Genomic DNA, 16,494 nt, shown 5'->3' on the forward strand with positions numbered 1-16,494 from the left:
GCAAAAAAATGTGGCTCCTACTAGCTTTCAGCGCATGGGGCAGACTAGGGGGGGGGAGGGGGGTGGTAGACCTTGGTTCACCAGGGAGGCTATTGGGCAGATGGTCAGGCAGTGACGTCTATCTACATGATGTTCCCAAAGGGGGGGGATGGCAATGGTGTAGTGCAATCGACTGTGGTCAAATGTATTCACTGGCTGAGATTTGTGATGGGCTGCAAATTTGTAATCTGGGAGGACATTTTATATTGTGAGCCGGGTAGAAGGCCTGAGCGGGACAGGGTCTATATTCTAATTACATTGAAAATCCAGCTCATGTGGAGGGCCTCCTGTCCATAGAGATGAGAACCTATCCCCTCATGAATATTTATGTTTCAATTTGCCCTGAAGCCCCATTGTGAGCGTGCAGTAAAGGAAACCTGACTAAAAGGACTTGCATGAACCCCCCCCCCGATAGCCTAAATAGGGGAGAGATGGATGGAATTGAATGACCTACTGGCTGTAATGGGGATTCCTTAGCTACATTGGCTTGTGCTGACCAATTGACTGAGGGTGAAGACGGGCACATAAATATGAAAGTACTCTCCTGGAATGTGGCGGGGGCTAACATGTTAATGCAGGACTCTGAGTGGGTGGGTTTTTTATATTATTATGACATAGTATATCTCCAAGAAACTTGGGCAATAGATGCTCTTGTGGTACAGAGGTGTAGTTCCCACAGTATAAATGTGACTAAAGGCCCGAGCGGTAGGCCAAAAGGAGGACTGGCAATTCTTATTGGTCCTGACACTAACATGTCCTCTGAGGGGTGGTACAGAGGTGTAGTTCCCACAGTATAAATGTGACTAAAGGCCCGAGCGGTAGGCCAAAAGGAGGACTGGCAATTCTTATTGGTCCTGACACTAACATGTCCTCTGAGGGGAACCCCACTGGGTCCAATGATCTTGTGTGTCTCAAACTCTCCAGTAGCAATGGGGTTTGTCTGCTGGTGATTAACATAGAGTTAGTGGTAAAGATAGCCTGCAAGGCTTGAAGGCTTTGAGCCAACTGACATCTCTAAGTAACCCCCCAATAACATTGGTAGCAGGGGATTTTAATGTCCAGTACGAACCATTGGAGGCCCTAGAAGGCCTTTGGGACGATCAAGATACAGCGTTTGGGATCCCAGCATTGGAGACAGAAATATCAGCCAGATGTCACCCTGTAGCTGTAGAAGTGGCTAGAATAATGCATGCGCTTGGTCTAAAAGCATGCAATGGGAGAGTGCTACCTGACATGCCTGGGAATTATACCTTTGTAAGCCATCAGGACAAATCCTGTGCTGATTATACAGCAACTAGTATGTTAGCATGAGCAGCAACACAGCAGAAGCTGAATGCAAATAAACCATTCCTTTTGTCACTGTGTGCAGTTTCATTTGTTTAAAGGCTTCCTTCAGAGAAATTAATTCTGTTTCAGAGGCTTTTATCCATGGCTTGCAATTATGATCTGATATGATATGACGCGCTTAATACCTAGAAGGTTTCTAAGCGCGGACCCGGACCCAGGGATCAAACCTGTGTTGCTCCCTGTTGTCTTGCTTCCAAGGCGAGCACGTTGCCGCTGAACTATCCTCCCAAGACATCCATGTAGTTAAAAATCAAAAGAAGCCTTCTGGTTTCTGTCAAGTAACCTGACCTTTGCACTGCACTCTGCTCTAAACTTGTGTGTAAATGTACATAGGGAAAAAATAAAGCTGTCGTATTTACAAGATTTTCATGCGTAAAAAGGCCCAGTACACACCTTATCTGGAGGCCTGAGCGTTCCTTTCCCTTACTTATTCTTCCATCAAGAGGCTGTATCACAAATAAGCTAAAGTATCTTATATTTCCAGTCTCTATATCCGATTGACTCCAGGTTTCTCTCTGCCAAGTTTAGGACTCACTTTATTATTTCCCAGGGTCTTTTTGTCTTCCTGTTTTACAGTCGTCTGTGTGGGTGTGAGTGATGGATTCAAAAGGGTAGTTTGGCGTCCTCTCTTGCCAAACTTGGTTATTTCCAATAAATGACTCCTCCACAGGGTCCCAGACTTTCTTGTCTTTAGGACTTGGCTTCTGATATTGGTGCAGGTCCCAGACTTGCACAGAAGTGTCTCCCCCTTGGTTTAATGTCCTGTCAAGCGAGCAACTGATTTTGGTTCTCTTTTGGGTCCCATACCCTCTTTTAGGTGCGGTTCCAGACTGGCACAGTGGTGTCACTCCCAATTGGTTTACTCATCTGCCAAGTGAGCAACTGGTTTTGGTTCTGTTTTCTGGTCCCAGACCCTCTATTTATTCATAAGCTTCCCCGGACCTCTAACAACTTCTGGTAAACCTGCTTACCTGTCCTCTTCTTCTTGAACTGTACCTGCGTTTCCCCAGTCGTCATGTTGCTTGCTGAGGCTCCGGCAGCATGTTGAAGAGAGACTGGTTCTGCAGCGCTTCGGGCGTCGTCACTCCTCTCCCGGTTGCATGTCCTTCACTGCAAGTGGTTAACCGGAGCTCGGGTAGCCTCGAGGTAAGTACCGGCACCAACGCATTCAGTCCCTTGCACATGGACCTTCGTTAGCCTTTCCTCTACTTTGCTTTGTGGCTTCCCGTTTGGTGTCTCTCTGCTCGCTTGGTGCAGGCAACCCACTGTGCCTCCTTGAATATCCTTTTCCTCGGGTCTCATTCGCGGGAGGCTCATCTCTCTCTCAGGCTCATCTCTCAGCTGTTTAAGAGCAGAGTTCTTTTTGAACTTCTGCGTAGGCCAGCTACCTCCATTCCGGCAATTGAAATCTCAAAATCAACTAGGCCGCTAACTGTTTCTTGGAAGGGATCTTCCTCATCCCAGTACTAGTTTTTCCCTCTAAAGCGGGATACTTAGGATCTTTAGATATTTCAGATTTGTCAAGAGTATCAAAATAGCAAAAGTTACAACAGAGTATATTAGGTCTCCCTACAAGGGGGGTGGTGGACTTGGTATTGGAGAAGGGATTGGGGGGGCTCAAGGTGGATGAATACCATGTTCCCTGAGAAGAATCGTCCCTAATTCCGTAGGGGCTACCCTCCACATGTGATCCTCCCTCTGTGCCCCAACCCCAGTGTGATTATTGTAGCATGGATGTACCACCCTGGCCTCATGCGAAAGATCTCCCCCTAGGGGAGAAGGGATCACATCCTCGGATTCATCACATATCTTACCAGTAAAGGTACTAAAAGCAGATCAGTGCTTGGCCACTATAGAATAGACTTCTAAATCATTGACCGCTAAAGTGAAAATGGAGGCGATGTAACCAGAAGAAACAAATCAAAGCAGCATGGACACTCAAGAAAAGCTTCTCATTGCTGGTCATGCTCGACCTGTCTACTGTGTTTGACATGGTGGCTCATCATATTCTCCTTCACTGGCTTGAGCTGTATGCAAAGATGTTGTGCTCTAGCACCTTGAAGCGTCTTTGTGCTAGATGGAATTATCAATAAAATGTCTCAGACCAAATAACCGGACCGACTCAAAGAAGATGGTAACATTTTTTATTTATTTTTTTTATTTTTATATGGTTTGTTACAAACCTTTAAAAAAGTAAGAACAGGATGCAGCTGGGAAGACTGAAAAGGGCCATCAGCCTAGAAAGCCCACAAGAGATGGTAAAATACTGCTTTTATCTGAATGAAGCAAAGCAGGGTTGATTCATGCAGGATCACAATCCCTTTTCGATTATTCTTTGTTTATATAATGCTAGATGCGTCATCTGACGTCATCTTACGTGTCATATCACAAAAACATATCGAAGGGTGGGATTGGATATGGGGTACATGTCTACATCTAGAATGCATGAATATTAATCTCCCATTGGCGGTCCCTTGTTGTAGGATACGCCCTGAGCTACTTCTAAATATGTATAGCGCTGATTACAGCAGAGAATATGGCAGTGGAATAATACTTCAACATTGTATGTAAAAGTGCATGTCAGGCTTTTCAGATTGGTTGGCAACTGAAATCCAACCTTGGACATTCAGCTCACTAGCAGCACGTACATAGAAACGAAACCCAGGTGCTTGGAGATACGTCCGCTCTCCCCTTGTTTTCCCAATTAGTCTACCCTCTCTCATTGGTAGGTCTCATGCCAGTGTCCTCTGTTTGAAGGCTGACATTGCCAGTCCGCACTGTCTCTGAACGTTATCTTAGCTTCAAGCCTAATGAATAGCCCTTGTTTGAAAGCTGTTCGTCATGTGTTACTAGACCATGAATTTGTCCATTTTGACAGTGTATTCAACACGATTTGATTCAATTATACTGGGTGCAGTTGCTCCTCTTGGGCTTTAGAGACTTGCTCGCTCTATCACATATACACTTTGTGCACTTTTACTTGTACAATACTTGGTATCCGTAAATGTTCATGTTCTTCCTAATCTTGAGAAAGATGTCCTTCGCACATGGTCTGCTCGTTGGACTCCTTCGTATTTTGTCTTCATCTCTCGAAAATAGCATCTTTGGTCCTAGGCCAATGTACTCCTCTATTTTGCAAGGAAAAAATAACTACTTCATCATCTTTTCACTTTAAGATCCTGGGCTCGTATTTTGAGGTAGCTGGATTGTTTGACATAAACCGTGGTCCATCTTCTTCTAATGGTCATCCTAAAAATTAAATATATATTTCTCATAAGCAAGCTTCTATGTGTTCTTTCTACCTTGCGTTTCAGCGTATTTACAGTTATTGATCAGTGAGTCACTTTATTCTTCTTTGTGTTTATGATTACTGTATCATGTTCATGATTACTGTATCGTTGGGTACATGTTTCTCTTAGTGTTTCAGTTACATCATCGTTCTTAAGTATTTTCATATCGTTTCAGCATAGGTTCTTTCATCTTCTTGATGACATTCTTTCGCTGTCGCAAACTTTGTTTTAATGTACATCCATTCTGTTAATGGCTGCATTTCGACAGCTTGGCAAAGTGCATCCTTCTTGGTAACTTTCCTCTATTATGTCAGCTTGTGGGTACATTCTAAATGGTTGCCTGAGTGCGTATCGTCTCTCATATACTGGCATGGTGCAGGAAAACACCAAAGATTCATGCATGTGTTCCCAATTATAGCTCTTTGTCCGTCATTCCAATAGGATGGTGTTAAAGGGGCAGAGACCAGGGAGAAGGTGTCCACCTGCTCCTCTACATTTTGTAAGACTGGAGCCTTATGGTTTTGCTCCTTTTTAACAGATGAACCCAGTGAAATTTGGTTCCCAAATTGTCTCTACAAGAAATCATCCACTATGTGGATTTCTGTAAGTGCTCTGTATTCTTTGCTATTTAACATTTATATGGGATCATTGTACAACATCGAGAGGTTTAACCTTGGCTACCATGCCTATGCCGACGATACCCAGATTTATCTGAGGCTGTCGGAGAACCATAGGAAATGGAGCCATACCTTGAGTGGTGCATAGGTACTTTCCAGCGCTCAAACTTGGTCTGGCTACAGTTTAACCTTCTGCCCTTGAACTCTGTCATTGGAAAACTGCCAGGGTTGGTATTTGAGTTTCAGGCCTGCCCTTTCGGCCCAATGGACATTGAAACGATGAGTCATTTTATATTTTATTATTGTTGACCATATACTACAATTCGGAAAAAATAACCCTCATTCCAGTTTTAAAATCCAAGCATTTTATCAATTTAGGCCTGCATTAGCATAATGCTTATTATTGCAAGATAACTGTATAACGTGGGCACTTAATTCTTTTATCTGACATGCACTTCAATTTAGGAAACTCTATACTTGTGATCTTGAAGATAATACTTGCACTTTATTAATATGCTGCTAATATTTTAACTCCTGAGTTTAGTTCAATCCCTACAAATTCTTAATTCTGAAGGAAGTTTATGTTTTGCTTTCAAATTTACTGAGTTTTAAGATGCATAAAGAGTGTCAGGTTTAGGTGTATGAGGTTTATTGTGACAGTTTTGTTTTATGTTTATGCATGTGTTTTATGATTGTTTTCACAATCAAAATAGACCCCTACTCTTACTGTTTTATCAGCTGTTAATTCTTCAAAAAGGGTCAATCTGAACATCTAAGTAAAGCAAAAACAGGCAATAGCAGTAGAGCTGCATAATATCAAAGGATTCCTGTTCCCGAAATCAGAATATTGCATATAGGTTGACTTGCCATACTCTTTCACTGTGTAACAGTTTTCGAACAACCTCAGATGCTGTACTCTCAGAATATCAGTGGAGAGTTTTTACAGTTCTACTTTTAATAGATATTGCTTTAGCACATAGTTTTGGCTTCTGGTGGTGCTTTAGTACCAAATAGAAAAAGCTGTTTTTTTCATAGCTAGTGGCTAAGACATTCATGCAAAAAAGAATGCACACTGAAGGGCATTGGGACAGGTGAGGTGGTTGGGACCCGGCGAGGTTGAAGCTACATTGTTGTCCCTTGGTATCCTTCCTTGGACCTTGGAAGCTGCCTCCTTGGTCACCCTGAAGGGCCACAATAGAACCCCCTGGTGACCCTCTGCTGGGGAAACCTTCGGCAGCTGTTGCAATTAACTTATTGTACCACCATCTTTGACTATTGGCCTTGCCCATCATTGTTTTAGTTTGTGTACACCCATTGACTGGAAGGAGTCATGAAAAGTTAATCTCATCACCCCAACCTCCCCCAATGATCCCATTTGAAAGGCCCTGTTCTCATTATTTTGTTAATTGTTCCCATGGCAAATTGTTGATATTTTTAACTATAGTGCCCCTTGTGGCTAAAAGATGGATAATGTACATGCAGTTGTCATTTGTAATAAGTGGCACAGAAGGTGCTCTTCTCTGTGGAGAACGAGGTGATGAATCAACATGTTTTCATAGATGTTGTGAAAGGCAGTGCTAAAGCGGGTCAGCCTTGACTTGGTGTCTCTCAGTGGTGTACTTTGTCGTTTTCTCACAGAAAATTAGACGAATGTGAACAGGGTCCCATGCCCTAGAATGTTGGCAGGCGATTGGTCTTATGTTTTGGCACTCGCACTACTTTTCATTGTGTGCTCTCTGTGTTCAGGTATCGACAGCTTCATCTGTAAAACAAATGGATGGGCTGGCACTGGGTAACATTTTAGATATTTTCTCTGGTGTATCCGTGTGGAAATCTGGAATGTTGGTCGAATGGCAAAAAGCGGATGAATCTTCTGCCCTTTTAATCAGGTCCGGCCTTAGAAGCTGTGGTGCCCCAGGAAGCAAATAAAAAATGTGGCACCCCCCCCCCCCGTGCTGCCATAGTCAGGCGGCAGGAGGTGGGGGATGTTAAGATGGATTTCTGAACTCTGAACTGGTGGGCAGAGGTTCAGAAGGCCAGACTAGTTTCTTGGAACAAGGTAACCTCTGAACAAGCCAAACAAATCAAGGTAGTTATGGCACGCGGTCAAGACTAAGGGCCTAATTCTGTTATTAACGGGCCCCTTATTTGCTCCCTCCCCATTCCCATTGAGCCCTATGGGGGCTCGAATGGGAATGGGGATGGCTTCCCTGAATGGGGAAATACCGGGTCCTCCAAGGTTGGAATGACCCGGTAAATCCCCATTCAGGGAACCCGGACCTCGTATGCGGAAAGGGGGTAGCCATGGTACTCTTAGCACCATGGCTACCTCCAATCTCGGGATGAGGCCCTAAGTCTCAGGAGGGGTGAGGGTGACTGAAAGACCTCAATGAGCACACAGAGCAAGGACACTTACAAATTGCTCCCAGACAGGTGTATATATCAAAAATATAAACACATTTATTACAAGGCCTTTGTAACTCAACACACAGTAAAAGAATCATAGCGATACTATCAAACCAATACAACACAATCAATACAAGACATATACAAGACCATTGGAGTCTAAAGGGTTAAAGGCACAAAATATATTCACAACCTAGAGGGGAAGGAAAATAGGCAGTGCAGGTAGTCTTTACTCTCCTTCAACATCAAACACACACCTAACTAAGAGGCAGTCCAAACCCTAAGAAGAGAGAAGCCTTATGCTCAATAGTACATGCAGTGCAGGCGCACACGGTTGTTCCAATGGGCAAAACGGGTTTTTCTTCAGGGGTCTGTAGCAGCTTAGGAAGGTGGGTGAGGCTATGAAGAATAGATTCCCACTATTCGAGGAGGGCCTCCACTTGAAGGCAGAGGTGATTCCAAGGTTCGTGAATGGTTCGCTAGTTTGCACTAGCAGTGCAAAGGAGAGGGACCCCCAGGGGCCACTCGTGCGTAATAATGGATGGAGGCGCTAGGGGCCACCGGTTAGGGTTAGGTTTACTCACCAACCCCAGGTGCTTTCCGGACCAAACTTCGCCAGTCGTGTCCACTTCGGTTGCGGGTTCTACTGCGGCAATATGACGGCTCTGCAGCTTTCAGTTCCGAAGATACAGTGAGGATTCCCAAACGGGACAGTGGCGATTTCTCTGCTCCTGATGGATGGATCTGGCAAGTTTCACTGCAGCAGGGTTCAGGGGCAAGAGGTGCAAGAGGGTCACAAATGCAGTGCACCTGCAAAGATCGTCACCGCGGCTGGGCAACACAGTAACTGCGTACACGTCTCACTTCAGACCTGGGAATGCCAAGTGTTCGAAATTCGGTGTGAAGGTGCCGGGGACAAAGAGCTAGCAGTATACCAAGTTTCGAGGGCCTCCTCGAAACGACGGCAGAGACAGAGCAAAGGTCCTGCATAAGCTGGTCAGCCCACTGGTTGGCCCAGGGACACTTCGAGAAGGCTTACTTGCAGGTTTTGTTGAGGGTGCCGAGAATAGTTGGTCCCACTATTCTAATGGGTCGAAGCATCTTTGCAGACCTTCTAGGACGACCAGATGCATAGGGGTCCCACGGGACAACAGCGGGCTCAGGGTGCCAAACTTTCCAGCCGTTCACCAGCGGTTCACCAGCAGTTCCTCGATTCGGCTTCTTAGTTTTAGGATACTTGGATCCTATCCTTCATTCAGTGAGAACTCCAGAGATCGACATGGTATGGGTGTTTTTGGCCTCCTCTTATCCAAAGTTCCCTTTGCGCCAAAACGGAGAGAACCCAATGGGAGATCTGCTCACAAACACACACTCCATACGTGGGCCAATCACGGACCACGGTGGTCCCAGGCATTCACCGCACTCCAGACTCTCTGGCACCCCGGATGTGTATTGATTTGATTTGTTTATTGGATATACATATAGCAACAAGGCTTTGTATAACATCTGAAATATGATTCATACAATTTATGACAACATATGGATCTAGCAAAAATACAAAAGGTACAACATGATAAAACTACCGTAAACATTTAAATATTTCGGCAACATGAAGATAAAATCGCGCTATAAAATATATGAAGTTTGTATGATTTCCTTGAAAAAAAAAAGACCATAAAAAGGGTGAATCTTTCAAGATGATAGCATTGTTATACACTTTAAAGTATTTTGTTCACAGTAAGACAAGAGATTTACATTCTATAATTAGATGATAAATGGTCTTGTTCACTAAATTGCCACATAGCCGACAAAAGGTGTGACGATGAGTCGCATAGGTATCACCATACCAAGGCAATAAAACCACTGTTACATTAAATTTAATTAGTAAATAGATGCAGAAAATATGCGGACTCGGGTAGGCAATTATATAAAGCGGAGGGGAATTGCTAGATATTCTCTCATTACAGTAATCACGAGTAGAAGACATATTCCCAATGTGGAGCATGTTCTCCATGAATGCAGTATGGCGTAGTTTAGTTTTCAGCCATAGCTTGACATCACCAGAAATGTAGTTATCAGTTTCGTCACATAGCCATTCCGTGTGTAACCATTTTAATAAGCCAATTGTGCCCATGGGAGTCTTATCATCAAGACGTAGAAAAGCCAACATATAAGGAGTATGATAGTTTCCATTGGGACAGTAGATAGACGCTGAAACAGCAATACGCATTGGGCTATGTATACATTCCAGATGCCACAGATGTTAAATTCAAGATAAAAGTATTGTACACTGACGCATTGACGTAGACGAAATAACTTCCTTAATAGTTTGGCTTCAAAGGTAATAAGCTGTCTCTTGAATCGGTGTCCCCAGATTGCGACTGCGTAAGAAAGCATGGACACAATCTTTGCATTATAAATGGATAGGACAGCAGATGTACAATAACCATTGTTATGTCCAATGAATGCGCTAAGTGCACTAACTGACATACTACATTTCTGTTGTAAGTCAGACCAATGTAAATCCCATTTTAATTTGTGAATTGGGGACAAACACCCCAGCCCACATCCTGGAGGCACACACACAAGGCATGCAGAAGCCTGCGAAAGCTTGGCGTTTCGTGGGAAACTGCATGACCAAATAAGGACTGACCCGGGTCGGCTCAACCTGGGGAAGGCAAAAGGGGCAAGATGGCCAAAGGGCAGGACAAAGAACCTTGTAGCATGGCCATTTTGGAACCAGGCCACCTATTTGTGCCAAACGCGGTTAACGCGGTAAATATGGTAGGAAAGGGTTAAAATTACATGAAAAGATAAGCTGCGACCAGCCCTGTCCATGACACATTTGCACATCTCCAAAAAAAGTCCTACGAGAGTATCTAGGGTCTTTGGAATTGACTATGAGACCCAAGTGCACTGTACTGTGAGGTACTTTGTGCACGTGTCACATGTTGCAGAAAAGTTGCAACATTGGAAAAGGACTAAGGGAAACAAAGTCTCCCAGTACTGACTGTCTTAAGAGCATGTCATTTTCCCCATAAAAAGTGAGCGAAAGCCCAGAGGAGTGCAGCAGAAGGCTGTGCTCCCCTGGCAAAGTCAGACTAAGGTGTCTAAACAGCAGCAAAAAGTTTGGGGGTGATCAACTGGAGGGAAAATTACATATAAAATGACATCTTTCCTAACCGGGGAAGTGCCACATTTGTCAATAGGCACGTCAGACACCCTATTGTTATTAAATGTGCTGCGCTCCCGAGAGCAGAGCGCATTTTATTTCAGTTGGGCACCTGTTGTGCCTTTTTCCACCATGCCAGCTCGGGGAGACCTTGAAAGACACCCTGAGCTGGCGTGGCGGGCTGTCTAATGGCAGGGCACCCCGCACGGCCGGCCAGCCCTGCCCTAAGGCGGCTCTTCTTCTAATCTCTGCTGCCTACTGGTACGTGTGTGTGTGTGTGTGGGGGGCGGTGGCGGGGGGTTTGTTGGCTCTGAAAGAAATGGTCTTTTTCATTGGTTACTCTGCTTGTTGACTCATGGAGCAAGTACTCTGAGCAGTCCGCTGACTGAATGCTTTAAAGCAGCAAGTCAGGACCACCCTGTAATGGTGGGTTGACCCTCTATTCGCGTGCACCACAGCTTCAGACAAGCTTTCACATTGCCTCTGCACCTCCCACCACACACACACACCACTCTGTGGATGGGCCAATTTTCCTAGTGAGGCCTGAGTGAATATAACCTGTGGGTACTGTACAGCTACCAACTCCTTGGACCGGGCCCCTGGTCTGCACCTTTTTTTTTTTTGTTTTACCTTTGTCGTGGCTTTACCTTGTGTCACATCGCTGGACCTCTTGCTTAAGGGCATCCCCCTGCCTTACCACGGCACCGATTTTTTGGGCAACTGTTATGGAGATCTATGAAAATATGGCTGTATCAATCTGCCTTTGATTAGTTGCCAGCAATAATAATTGCATGTTTCACCTGCCTGTATTTTTTCAAGCTGACTTTTCTGTTTCATATTTCTAATCACTCCAAGCTGTCAAATTGAATGCTGTTCAAAAGGGTTGTACCACCAGTTTTGGTATATAATTCCCTTAGCAAAATGTATCTAGCCACACCTGCTCTCCCCCGTTCATTGCATACAGTTAATCCTCCAGGCATTATATTTAAATTTAAAGTGAGTTATGAATTCAAAATGTCTGAAGTTTAACATTTTTAGTATCTGTCACCCTGTGTATTATTTTTCACAGTCCAAAATATGGCTTGTTTAATGTATCGTCGGGTCTCCTTCTACTGGGATGCCTGAATAATATAACGTAGACCATTTAAATGAAAACTAACAAAAAAAGCATACCTATTTAAACATTTTTTGTTATTAAATTAGTGTGGTGAAGCTCATTAAACCTCTCATTATGTTTTAGGCTTCAAGATCGCAGGTGGTGAGAACACTGGAAAACTAGACCTTGGCGTTTTCATCAGCTCCATAACTCCCGGTGGACCAGCTCACTTGGATGGCTGTTTAAAACCAGGTACCAATTGACAGTCATACAATGCAGACCAGCAGGTTTTAATGAGATTGTACCCGAAAATACCCAATCAACTAAATGCAAATGCAATTATTAAAGCATTGGAGGCCAGCGGCTACGCTGAATTTTTTCATTGTAGGGGCATACATATTATTTAGGAATGTGTGCGAACGACCGAGCACAGCGACGGAGGGGCTCCGGGGAATTGTCCTGCCAAGAATGTTTTTTAAATTATGGATTTAAATGGTGCATTTTAATACACACTTTTTATGCAGCATGCTAGTGAAATAAAACATGCCAACGCTAGCTGTTCCAATATTTGCCATGATACCCTCGTAAGAACACATTAATTTGCTTTGCCCATAATGCAATAATAATGTCAGTGTAACAAAATATGTCCAGGATGGCTGTGGCAATATAAGCCAGTAGTCCCACTCTCACCTAAGGAAACCCTCAGCAGTGGTGGTTTTGCCATCCCTCTGATGACTGTGCCAATATCAGCCAGTAGTCCCACTCCCACCTAAGAAAACCCTCATCAGTGTTGGTTTTGCCATGCCTCTGCTGGCTGTGCCAATATCAGCCAGTAGTCCCACTCCCACCTAAGGAAACCCTCATCAGTGTTGGTTTTGCCATACCTCTGCTGGCTGTGCCAATATCAGCCAGTAGTCCCACTCCCACCTGAGGAAACCCTCAGCAGTGTTGGTTTTGCCATGCCCCTGCTGGCTGTGGCAATATATGCCAGTAGTTCCACCTAAGAACACAGACTAATGTTGTTTTTGCCCATTATGCACTAATTCCACAGTACTGTAAGAAGTTCATTACGCCTGCCAAGTTTGACTGTTAGTTCCTCGTTCCATTCCACCCCTCTCTACTCTAATAATTCGCCCCTCCATGCACACACACGTTAAAAATACTTGCTTCCGGAGACCGGGTGGCCGGCCCATCTTGACACTGCTTGTCACGTTCGCCGGGGCACTGGGGCTAACAGACACATGGCGCTCACTCCATGGTGACGAGGCTGGCTTCTCCTTTTTTTCTGGCGTGCACAAATCATTCTCAAGGATTGACTATGCCTTCATCTCCCGTAACACAAACCACAGACTGCTGTCTGCTGAATTCCTCGCAAGGGGAATTTCGGACCACTGTCCGCTCCTCATAACCATCAAGAATCCCTTCCAATGCCCGGATCGCAACTGGCGCTTGAGCACATATCACTTGCAGCTCCCTGAAATCGCGTAAGAGTTGGGGAAAAAAGACAACTGAATACTTCGAAATAAACGAAGGCTCAGTGGAATGCCCAATCTCGATCTGGGAGGCATATAAGACGGTCCTCCGTGGAGAAGCCATCTCTGCGGTCTCCGCCCACCGAAACGGCATGCCCAAAAGGTCAGGGAAGCAGAAGCACAAGTCCTGGAATGCGAACAGCAAATCCTGGTGCACAACACTCAAGAAGCAAAGGAGGCCCTGATCACGGCACAAGATGCCCTCAGTAATACAGCTCTGGACAATGCACGAACCGCCCATCAGCTAATCCGGAGCCAAATTTACGAACGAGGTGATAAAGCAGATAAAACCCTGGCCTGGTTGGAGAAATGGGAGCAAAGCAGAGGACATGTGCGGGCTATCAAATCTCCAGAGGGAACATTGCTGACGGAAGACTCTGACATAGTGGAAGCATTTGCAGCTTACTACAAGAAACTCTATACTCCGCCTACCGGAAGCCCTGCACTTGAGCCCTCTCTCTACCTGGACCGGATTGAGATCCCGAAACTCGCACAACACCAATCAGACCTCCTGAACGCTGAAATTACGGACACTGAAATACAAGAGGCGCTCGCACAGCTTCAACCCGGAAAAACTTCGGGCCCCAACGGTTTCCCCACGAGACTTGGAAATGCCTCGGTGGCACACTATCGACCCATATGCACTGCATGTTGCTACGCAGTAAAGAACAAGAGGCACTTCCCCCGGACCTCAGAAAGGCGTGCACATTTGTCATACATAAAGCGGGAAAGCCCCCGGAGGAGACTGCCTCCTACTGTCCCATTTCCCTGATCAACGGAGAAGACAAGGTCCTCGCCAGAACACTTGCTAATAGACTATTGAAGGTGATTGAGACTCTTGTCCACCCAGACCAATGTGGATTCATGCCCAACAAATCCACCCGCATGAACTTACGCAGAATCCAAATCGCCCTGACCAGAGCCACAGAAATACCGGCTCCACTGGCCCTCCTGGCAGTGGACTTTGAGAAGGTATTTGATTCTGTGGGATGGGACGCCTTATGGGCAATCATGGCCCGAACAAACCTCGGGCAAACGTTCATATCATGGGTCAAACTCCTCTATGCATCCCCAGAAGCCATGGTCAGGGTAAACGGTACGTCCTCCAAACCATTCCCTCTAGGCAGGGGTGCCCATTATCCCCACTCCTCTTCCTCCTTGCCATCGAGCCACAAGCAATAGAACTCGGAGCAAATAATAACTGGTCCGGATTTACCTGGCCGGGGGGAGGTGAGGACCGACTCTCGCTCTATGCGGATGACCTCCTGTGTACCTTAGCAACCCAAGGGCCTCATGCCCGACTGTCTCCCTTATCCTCAGGGAATACCAAAACTTTGCGGGCCTAAAGGTGAATGAGGCCAAAACCATTTACTTCCCGATCCAGGGCAGCGAGTCTGCGATCCCAGAGACCTGTCCATATCATGACTGTATCAGAGGGCATACGGCTCGACCCGACACTAGAAGGGTTCCTCCAACTCAACCTTCAGCCTGTAATTGAGCGGTTTCATAGAGATGTCTCCCACTGGAAATCACTCCCCCTATCCCTAATAGGTAGGGCCGCGCTATTCAAAATGATGACCCTCCCCAGACTCCTGTATGTTCTTGAAAATGCCCCGCTCACTATCCCCCGAGAAACTTTCTCACTCATTGATAAGAATCTTCGCACACTGCTATGGGGGGAGAAAAAAACCCAGAATAGCCTTTCAAACGCTCTAGAGATCGGTATGGGAGGGAGGCATCGGCCTACTCTGCATACGCATATATTATCTAGCAACACAGATCGGGGTGGTAAACGATTGGTTACACACAGACCCCACACTACCACATATCCGTATTGAAATGGAGACCGTGTCCCCAATACCCCCACTACAGATCCTGTATGCCACCAACAACCAACTCCCGAAGCTACCAAAAATAACGCACCATATCCGCCGTGCCTGACGGGACGCACAGAAACTGGTAGGCTGGAGTGGGAGAACAACATTATCCCAACCCATATGGCAGAACGCGCACCTCCCGGAAATAGTGAAGATGGGCTCTTTTGCACACTGGGGAGCGAAAGGGATAACTACATTAGCACACGTGATCCAGGGTGTCGCCTCCTAAACTTTGAAACCATGCAAGCGCAATTCGGCTTGGCACCCATGGACCAGTTTAGACACGCGCAGCTGACCCATGCCATCCGCACCCAGTTCCCTGACACAACAACTATACCCTCCTGCTCTCCCATCGAGACCAATGTCCTCCCGCAACAAATCCCCTCCAAGGTCACCTCTACCCTCTATCAGGCACTCAACTCCTTCGGGGCCGCACAACTAGATAGACTCAAAGAAAGGTGGGAAAGGGACTTGGGCGAACTGGAACCTGAAGATTGGATAGATGCATTAATGTCCCCTAGAGAAATTGGGATAGAAACCAAGCTCAGGCTAATACAACTGAGAATTCTCCACCGCTCCTATTATTCGCGCACTGACCTGGCCAAATGGGGGGGATCCGAGGATGAGATATGCATCAGATGTAAAACTGCGCCGGCTACCTTCTACCATATGATCTGGGATTGTCGGGTGTTACAAGTCTTTTGGAGGGTCTGTATTGACACGATCTCCACGGTCCTGGCGACGCCAATTCCTAGGGATACTAAAATGTCACTCCTGGGCATCTGGGGAGAAGTGGACTTGACGAAATATGAAAAAATGTTTTTGGCGGTTGCGCTGGGGGCGGGTAAAAGACTCATAGCGGCCAACTGGGGCTCTGCAGACCCACTGTGCCCGAACCGATGGAGCAATGAACTGGACAGATGCGCTGCTTTAGAGTGCCGGATCTATAACGCACGGGGTTGTCCCCGTAAATTTGAGAAAATATGGGGTAAATGGCTTGATACTCGCTGAAACCCACCCTTTCCCATTCTCCCCCTCCCTCCCTCTTCCCCCCCTTCCCTTCCCCTCCCTCCCCTCCTTACCCCCCTGACGCGAGGACGTAGGGGGCAACCTGGGTT

At 45.9% G+C, this 16,494-nt stretch overlaps 1 protein-coding gene across 6 annotated transcripts in view; it reads left to right on the forward strand.

The window, feature by feature from the left end:
- PTPN13 (protein tyrosine phosphatase non-receptor type 13) overlaps nucleotides 1-16,494 on the forward strand; it is a 1,388,150-nt gene that overhangs the window by 805,145 nt on the left and 566,511 nt on the right. For all 6 annotated transcript variants that reach the window (XM_069630435.1, XM_069630437.1, XM_069630436.1 and 3 more), the window contains one exon: nucleotides 12,112-12,219. In XM_069630435.1, coding sequence (XP_069486536.1) covers nucleotides 12,112-12,219 — 108 coding nt within the window. The remainder of the gene's footprint in view (nucleotides 1-12,111; nucleotides 12,220-16,494) is intronic.

Source organism: Ambystoma mexicanum, chromosome 6q (assembly GCF_040938575.1).
Source record: "Ambystoma mexicanum isolate Mex_15411 chromosome 6q, UKY_AmexF1_1, whole genome shotgun sequence".
Lineage (NCBI taxonomy): Eukaryota > Metazoa > Chordata > Amphibia > Caudata > Ambystomatidae > Ambystoma > Ambystoma mexicanum.